General features: G+C 43.0%; 1 protein-coding gene across 1 annotated transcript; it reads right to left on the bottom strand.

Annotated features, from left to right (window-relative positions):
• Positions 1-3,175: 3,175 nt before the first annotated feature.
• On the bottom strand, positions 3,176-4,528 carry LOC147803468 (uncharacterized protein T26G10.4-like; the record flags this gene model as incomplete). The annotated part of the gene is made up of 1 exon (XM_087151331.1): positions 3,176-4,528. A coding segment is annotated over one exon (1,353 nt), but the record flags the coding sequence as incomplete, so codon positions are not given.
• Positions 4,529-9,215: the final 4,687 nt, after the last annotated feature.

The following is a 9,215-nucleotide window of genomic DNA, read 5'->3' as shown; positions in this document are numbered from 1 at the left end:
TGCCTCTCTTATCAACACAAAGCTCGAATAGTAGTGAGAAATTAAATAAAAATAAATTAAATGTCTTAACTACATAATTTCTTAGTTCAGCGGAAGAAACCACCTTTGTAATGTAATGCAAAAATATGGTAATCTTATTTAAAATATTACTTAATATTTCCAGGAGTTAAGAGAAATAGCAAAATTAAAAATTTTGGTGAAAATCAGGACAATTATATCGACCCTGATATATTAATAACTTTAATGTGGTCCAAAATGCCAACTTATATCAGATTGTCAAAGAAAAACAGTTTAAAGGTTAAATAAACTAAATATGTAAATTTAATTCCTTAAAACATACATATATTGAAAGAAATTGTAACAAATAAAATAAAGCAACTTGACAAGTTGCAGGCAACTTTATATTTTATTATACAGCAATACTAAACATACATTATATTACACAATAAAGAGCATAATGTATGATCATAGTAGAATTTTTTTAATTTTGTTAATCTCGATTTTTTGATAGATTATACTTTATATATACAATTCTCAAACATACAACCGACATTAACATTTTTTATTTAAAAAAATTTCATTTAAAATGAACAATATTTAATATGTATTGATAAATCTCTATAATATATGTTTATTAAATATATATTTAATATTTTATTAAAATATCTTGGTTAAATTTTTTTAAAAATAGTTATAAACATTTATGCATAGAATTAAGCAATATCAAAAATTTACAGCAAAAAAAGAAGAGAAAAAAAACACTGGTATGTTACATCGAAGTAGAAATAAGCAGCTAAAAAAGAACTAATAGATAATTTTACAAGATTTAGGTAGCTGAACTGTAATAAAAATTGGTGCTGAAAATAAATAATAAATCTTTAAAAAAAATATTTTTTTAGCAAAATTTATAATTTGGTTTATTATATTTCAAGTGAATGCATTATTAGCAAGTCTCTTGTTGATCCATGTAAATTAAAAAATATATACATCATTTATTCTATACATTAGTTATTCACCAGCTGAATTTTGGGGAAAACAATGTGTTTCAACGACAATCTTGATTGTAATGCTATAAAATTTAATAAGTAAAATTAATAAAATAATACATCAAATTAGAACAGTTTAGTAATCGATGGTTTCAGTTAAATAAAAGAAATTAAAAGTTGCTAATGGTTTGCCCCATGTTAGCATGTCTAAAATTTTTTTAAAATGCTTTCGGAAAGAGTGTGTTGTCTTTTGATTCTAATGGGCCTGCTATGCTGATTACGACTGCTTGTTTTTGAGGCCCTAAACCGTCTTCGTGTAATGGAAGTTGGCAGCACTCTTAATTTTTTTTAACTCTGTTGCTTTTATGTGCTTGCAAATGGCGTCCTCCACCCCTTCCCGGATGCTCAACTTTTGTACTTTATTATTATTTTTATTTTCTTTGTGAGACCGACAGGCTGTCGGTCATTTTCTGATTGTAATATTTTAATAAACGTTCAAGATGGTTTTCAGAATCTTCCAGTCAGAGGATGCCTCGGTGGGTCGTGGCGTGGCGGTTGTCCCTCGGTGCCACGCTCCTAGTGAGTCGTTTGCAGCCGAACATGGCACCGCCGCACCCGTCTCGGGCTTGTCCCCTCGGCCTCCTCTGTCCGTGGAACGACAGTGTTGCTTTTGTCGGGCGTGACTCGGGGCCATGGAACCTTGTGTCCATGCACCGCTGGGCCATCCGGACGATTCGAGGATTCATCAACGATGGTTTTCAGAATTCCCGGGTGCCTCCTTACGGAGGCGGGGCGGGGGTCAAGCTTCACTTATGTGCTTGCAAAGAATAGACCATTCTTGTCAGTGTCATACCGACATCAGACTTAGGGATATCTCTGAAACATTTGAAAATTTTTTTGACTTATTTATGTCCTGATTTATCAATAATTTAAATTGTTTCAGTAAATCTTCTACTGATGCAAAATGTTGAAATGTGTCAGTAGAGTCAACTGCTGATGTTTGAAGTTCGCATTTCATTTTCAGTTACTGTACAATTTATATCTCTTATCTTGACATAGAAACTGGGAGAAGGGCATTTTTCCCCCCAAAGCTGAACTATGCCTCTCCGATGAATCTAAAATCAGAGATGTAGTATTAGATACCCCGAGCTTTTCCTGCAAGTAGAACTGATGCTTACAAAAAACGCCAGTTCTACCACTAATGCAGCTGCGCACTCCTATTTCTTTGTTCACATTATATCTTTTATTATTATCTGTGGCATTTGGTACCACAAAGACATTTTCACTTATTTGCTTACACTATTCAAAAGGAATGTCGATGTTTTTCACAAATTAAGAATAGCACATAGTCCTTCTTCCGTTGGCAAACTCTAAAAGTTTCAGCATCAGATAATTTTCCCTCTCAGAGACAATGAAATTCACAACAGCTACTCTGTTATAATCTTTAGTGCGATGAAGTATAACATCTTTTAATGTTCTGATTGATGCCTTCACAAAGTTATTTATGTTGTGCCCTCTGAATAAAAAATTTAGTCTATCTACTTTGATCCACTCTGCTTTTAATCGAACAATTTTTGCAAACTGACAGGTGGAGTGAAGTGGCTTTGGTCATCTCTTGGTAAGTCTGATGACAGATTTTTGGGTGTGGAAGGTGCCTCATAGGAGTTTCCTAATCATAGGCGAGGTACTAAAATTAACAGCAAAGAAAATAACTAGAATTACGTTAAGGTTAGGATAGGCTAGACAGACGTTAAAGCATAAGCTAGTCTTATGGAATGATCAATTAACAAATAGAAGACATTGCCTGAGTCAATAACTACTATTGATAGGATAGCAAAAATACAATTTAAGGGGAGCTGGTACAATTGCACAGGAACCTATATTATCATGGATAATCAGACCATCCAGATCCATTTGAGTTATCACTGAATGGTGTGTATACAATTGTAGCAGGGGGAATAAAAGATAGGAAGTTTAAATATCTATAAAAAACTAACACGTTTACTGGGGTACCCAAAAATCAACGCGGGGCGTAGCCTTTATTTCTCCTAGCAGCACATAACATACACTAAGATTACAATACTACAACCCCACAATTACGGGGAGGGAAGAGAATACAAAAAGTTAACAGAACAATAAGAAAAAGACAACGAGAAAAGGTGGTAATTGAAGGACTAGTAAAGATGTACTTACTGTTGGGGATTCCCTGTGAGATGCTCCACGTAGATGTTTCTGGAAGTGCGGATGGTGTCTCTGACGCATAGCTTTGCCATCTTCTTGATGTACCTTCTGGAGGCAAAAAGCTGAAGGACAGGGTTGTTGAGGGTGTCCCAGGATCCAAGTGAACCCACAATAATGGCATTTGTTTCGACTGATTTGTAGGTCTTCCTCAGCTCCTGTTCCACGTCCTTGTATGCGTCAATCTTCCTTTGTCTGGCGGCACGAAAGGAATCCTTCTGATTCTCAAACGGGATGGTTACATCAATGATGTAGGCCTTGTCACCTTTCGCTAACACCAGGTCAGGCCGTTTACCACCACAATTTGGGACTGCTTGATTCTCATATAGGATGTTGAATCTGTCCTTATACAGGGCAGCATTCTTCACCCTGTACTCGAGTCTCGAGTACTTCATGCAGTGGTTAAGGACATGAGGGAGTGTTTCAGGGTACTTGTGGCACCTCCTGCACATAGTGCTGTGGTTTCCACTACGGTTACCCTGCTCCACCGACCTCCTAATCGCATTCAGTGGCACGAGATTGAGCCTTGCTCTATGGATGAATCGCCAGTCACAGAACCTGGTGTATTGGCCGGCATCCACAAAGTGAGAGCTAGCGGGCGACTCAGCGACTATGCCCAGTACCTTTCCCTGGTCCTTATAGTTCTTGGTCAGGTCCATAGAGATCTTCGTCCGCTCTTCACGTCGAAACTTTTTGAAAACCTGGCGACGATCATTGGGTGTCAGGATCGCCCTACCAAATTCCAATACCAGATCTCCTGCATTCAATTTCCATGTCACGCCGAGGCGACACGAAGCCTTCCTGCAGTTGGTCCAGATCGGGGAAATCGGATTGGTTGAACCAACATCCTCCCGTCGCTTATTTTCCGACAGGTACTTGCAAACATCATCTGGGGAGACCTCCTGAAGCTTGTACCGTCTGGCTACCAGAGCCGAGATGTCCTTCCATGCGAGCTGACTGATGTTGTGGTCGGGGGAAGTCAGGAGCTTGTACGCAGAGTCCACCATGGCAATGTCAGAATCAGTGGCACAGTGAGGGATACCCATCATGCCAGCCGATCTGTCACCGTACGAATAGTGGTTGCTCGCGTTTGGTGGAAGGTTGAGAGTCTCTTTGACGTATTTTCTGATGTAATTGTCCACCTGTTTCCATGATGACTTGGGATGCTTCCCCGCTCTCATGTCGAACATCATGGCCGGGAAGAGAAAGGTCTTGATTGCGTTGAGACTTTGCCAAGGAGCAAGCTTAGACTCAAGAATACTCTTGGCCAGTTCCAGGTACTTGTTGATGGTGGCGTTGGCAGGGAGGAGTCAAAATCCCACAGGGTTACCCAAAAAGTCTTTCTCTTCGCTCTCTGCGAGAGCCCGTATTGGATTGCTGTTGAAATAAAATAAGGTATTACTAATGCCAACGGTCCTCTTACCTGATAAGTGAATTGAAAAACACTTTGGAGCCTTGATGATAAGCCCAAGCTGCTGGCAGATGTTGTTTGCTCGATCAAGCTGGTCTTGGAGCTCGTCCGGGGACTCCGCAAGCATGTTGACGTCGTCGGCGTAGGCGAGGGCGTGATGTCTTGTGTTAGTCGCAGTCGGGGTGTTGTCGTTGTTGAGGACTTGCATCCTCGAAATGGCTGCTTGGGGGATGTCAAAGTCCTCAAGTGAGTCACTAATGTCTACTGGGTTCTCTTGACGATGTTCAGTCAAGTCGGCAGCAGCTTGCGCGAGAACCTCGTCCGGTGTAGCTCGTCGTTGCAGGCTCCGTACCAGTGGATCGATGGCTAAATTAAACAAAGGTCCACTTATGGGATCGCCTTGCTTGACTCCGGATGAAACCCTGATCTTATTGGTGGGTCCATCCAACGTATTGATGGTCACGTAGGAGTCGGTGTATATGTCTTTGATGATTGACGAGAAGACCTCACCGGCACCGTATAAGTCAAGGACGTTGAGGATAGTGTCGTGGGGAACAGAACCAAAGGCATTGGCAAGGTCCAGGGAGCCCACACAAGCTTCAGTTCTGTCCAGTCTTGCGTCACGCAGGAACTTCTGAACAACAAAGTTGTGCTCGAACACCCCATCATAGGGCATGAAGCCTTTCTGGCAGTGACTAAGCACATCATAAGACGTGAGTCAAGTCATGAACCTGTCACACAGGCATCCCGTGTATACCTTGTAAATGGTAGACGACAGGGAGATTGGTCGCCAGTCAGACATCATTCGAGTCGCCCTTTTTGGGGATGAGCACAACCCTGGAATACTTCCATTCACTGGGGATTCGGCGGTTTGTAAGGCAGATGTTAAATATCGCCGTTAGCAACTTGCACTCAGGATCCAAGGCCACCAGTGCTGAAAAGTCAACTTGTCAGGCCCGGGAGCCGCATTGTTGAATCGCCTCAGGCGCCTATACACCTCCTCCTCGGTGAATGATTCCATGTTGATAGGACCCTCTGCGAAGGTGGTACCCAGGAAGGCAGAGTCATCGACATCCTTATGACTCATGCTGGCCTCGAAGAAGTCCTCTATGGTGTCTTTCGGGATGGGGCACGTGGTATGCTGGAGATATCTCTCATGCACCTCCTTTTGTTCCTTCTGTAGGCCTTCTGCAGTCTGGTAGCCTCAGCATTTGGGTAGTTGGGGTCATCTTGATGAGCTCGCCTGGGTACATTGGGTTCCTCGGTGGGATGAGGGACCTTCATGTGCTCTCTCCCGGAAATAATCATGTCCTCGAGTTCACATGTGAACTGAGTTCATCTATCCGCGGAGTCGAGCGTAGAAATGGCAACGAACTTCGGAAGGTAGTCCTTCAGCAAGAAGTCGTCCATTTGTGCAACCTCATCCTGTAGAATGTCATATGAGTCTACAATAATGTCAGTACCACCGTCAAAGTCTAGTGCAGAGGGAGTTGGGTCAATAGAAACCTGCGTGTCATGATTTGCCGACACTTGTGGTAAGCTCTGTCTGACCATAGGTGGTTCATCAAGTGACCTAGATTGGGAGACACAAGGAGTAGGATTTGCACTTACCTTTTTGCGTTCATTTCCTGGACCCGCTCGTCTAAGTGGAATACGTGTTGGTTTAACGGAAGTGGACTTACCTTTGTGTGCCTGTCTCTCCGTATCATTGCTAATCTTGGGATTAGCAGTATTAGTTGGCCTACTCGTCTTGCGTTTGGTAGTCTTTTTTGGGGGGCTGCGATCATTTGTGTCGATGGTAGTCTCATGTGTGGTGGTGGTGGAAGCCACGTCAATCAGTAGCGGTTGCTCCTGAGCCTTAAGTATCTCAAATCTGTTCCTCACCACAGTGGCATACGTGGTGTTAATGTTGGAGACATTATCCGGAGCGGATTGGCGCTTGCGAGGCTTGATGTTTGGCTTAATAATTGGGTGGATCTCAGCCTTGGCCACGCTCCTTGCATGGGCAGCCTCATGGTTCAGTAGGCCTCTCTTTGTCATGAAGGCCTCATTGCAGCATTTGCACTTGAAATTATGCGATCCAGGGTCCCTGAGTACAAAAGCAGTCTCCTGGAAGCATGAGTGCACAGAGGGTGTCCTGGCAAGAATCAGCTTGTGGCATTTACCACACCAGTTCTTTGTTTTTACAATGGTGAGGTCGTGGACAGTTTTTAGATGTTTTTTTGATGGAACTGGTGTTGTGGTACCATCTGCCCGTCTTGTAGGTGACTCTACATCCTTCGATGACGCAGGGTGTAGGGGATCTGATTGGGAAGACCCAGTGAAGGACACCATCCATAAAGCATGATTTGTTAGGACAGTTCTTGTTCCTTAAGATGGAAGGTGTGCAGGTAGTATCTGGATTGTTTCCTGTTTTGCCGGTAGCTTGACCTGTACTAGGGGAAAGAGTGGTTGTTACATTATCAAAACCAACCTTTCTGCTGGTCGGCTTTTTCCTCCTTGGATTAGCTGGTATTGCTCGTTGCCTGGGAGGAATAATGCTGGTATTTACCTTTCCACCTTGGCCGCACGTAATACCCACCAAGTCAACCTCATCCACCTTGCTGTTAAACAGCATTGGTCTGGCATTGTGAGTACTACGTCGTTCACCTGAGAACAAAAAATCGTCATCTGAGTTGTGATTGGTGGTAATGCCACTCGTAGATGGTTTGCTAACAGATGGGGTGTTGGATGGAGGCAATTTTGCAATAATGTGAGCAACATCCAGATGTGTCTCAAGGTCCCTAAGGGAGAGGAAACTGCCCCGCATTGCTGGCATCCGAACCTCTTAGTAGCGGCGGGTGGCAATGGTGGGAAGTCATCATCCAAGTCAATAAGTTTGGCCTGACCACCTTTGAAGGGCCTTAATGTTGGAGGAGATGAGCACGAGCTAACTGGTATAGTGGCGAACTGGTCGCTGTAGATGTCAAGTAAGTCCTCGAAGATAGCCACGTACTCTGTAATCTCTTCAAGGGGAAGCAGGTGGGCGGCGAGTAATCCAAAGTCGTGGCAGGGTGCCTCGCAAATGTAACACTTGATAACCCCAGGAGGGATGGTGATCTTCTGGTTAACACCATGCACTGACTTGCTAGCCCTAAGGGATTGAAGCTCGGCGATTACCTTGTTAATAGTAGCTGCTTCCGGGAACTTATCCAGTTGCTCTACAAGGAAGTGGTCGATGTGTACATCTCTGAGGTTTGAGAAGCTGCTCTCGTTGGTTGGGACATCCACCTGATGAGTGGGATCATCAACCAAGCAGTTAATAACAGGGGGTGCAATCGGTACAGCATCACTGGTAGGTACATCCTCTATATAGCTAGGGGGATCGTCTACCTTCAATAAGCAGGGGGCGCTGTCGTTGGCAGGTACCTACATGATATTATTCATGGGATCGTCCGCCGGTGAATGCTGTTCCATTGCGGGTGGAGGGCTGTTTGCCCTAACAGGGGAAGTAGGAGTGGTGGACTTAAACATGGAGTTTGTAAAAGTCAAGGTGCAGAATTGACCAGTGATGTAGCAGAACTCATCATGGGAGCAGGACAGTCGTCTGAAGAAACAGCCTACGTAGTGGGACTGCCGTGTTCAGAGTGGATGCCAGTCACGCAGGGATCAGAGACACTCCCCTCAAAGCTAACCGAGGTTAGGATGGATGAGGAGCTTACACCATCAGTAACGTCAGGGGACCTGGGTAAAGAGGATTTGGTTACTTTCTTTCTTTTGTTAAAGCAGAAAGAAGGTGCAACGAAACTCGCAGCATGGCACAATGGGGGAGCGAACTTATGCTGACTACAAAGATCAATCACAGCGTCATTACAAAGTTGGAGGGTCCCTAAAAATAGAAAAAATGGAACCAGAAAAGGCTGGACCAACCATATCTTCCAAATTCCCGAAGTACTAATGGCTGGTTCCATCGAAAAAGCGGTACCTATAGCATAGTCTCCCAATTTCTTAGAAGATTAATGCAACCACGTTCACGAAGAATTGGTGGTTGGTACACGAAAAAATTAAAACATAAAAAAGGAATTAAAAACGGGGATGACCTCAGAAGACATATTGCAAAGAACTCTCAAAAAGGATGGAGAACGAACGTCTCTGTTTATCTATGAAAGCGCAACATATCCCCTTTGTCACCACTGAAAAAAACTGGCTATCCTCTTCCAGGCAGGCTCAATGTGAATTGAGGTGATCCTGCCAACTCAATCGTGAAGTAATTCAGAGGATATCACTAAAAAAATTAAAAAGTTAATTTAGGAGCTGGGATAGGAGTCAGATAATTTTCCCACTCAGAGACAATGAAATTCACAACAGCTACCCTGTTATAATCTTTAGTGCGATGAAGTATAACATCTTTTAATATTCTGATTGATGCCTTCACAAAGTTATTTATGTTGTGCCCTCAAAAAATTTAGTCTATCTACTTTGGTCCTCTCTGCTTTTAGTCGAAAAAGTTTTGCAAACCGACAGGTGAAGTGGCTTTGGTCAACTCTTGGTAAGCAAGTTGAAGATCTTCAGAATTAGCATACATGACCTGATATCGTTAT

The sequence above is a fragment of the Parasteatoda tepidariorum genome, chromosome 9 (genome assembly GCF_982258835.1).
Source record: "Parasteatoda tepidariorum strain Cologne lab strain chromosome 9, Ptep-v5.0, whole genome shotgun sequence".
Classification (NCBI taxonomy): domain Eukaryota; kingdom Metazoa; phylum Arthropoda; class Arachnida; order Araneae; family Theridiidae; genus Parasteatoda; species Parasteatoda tepidariorum.
This window is presented reverse-complemented; position numbering and strand designations above follow the sequence as displayed.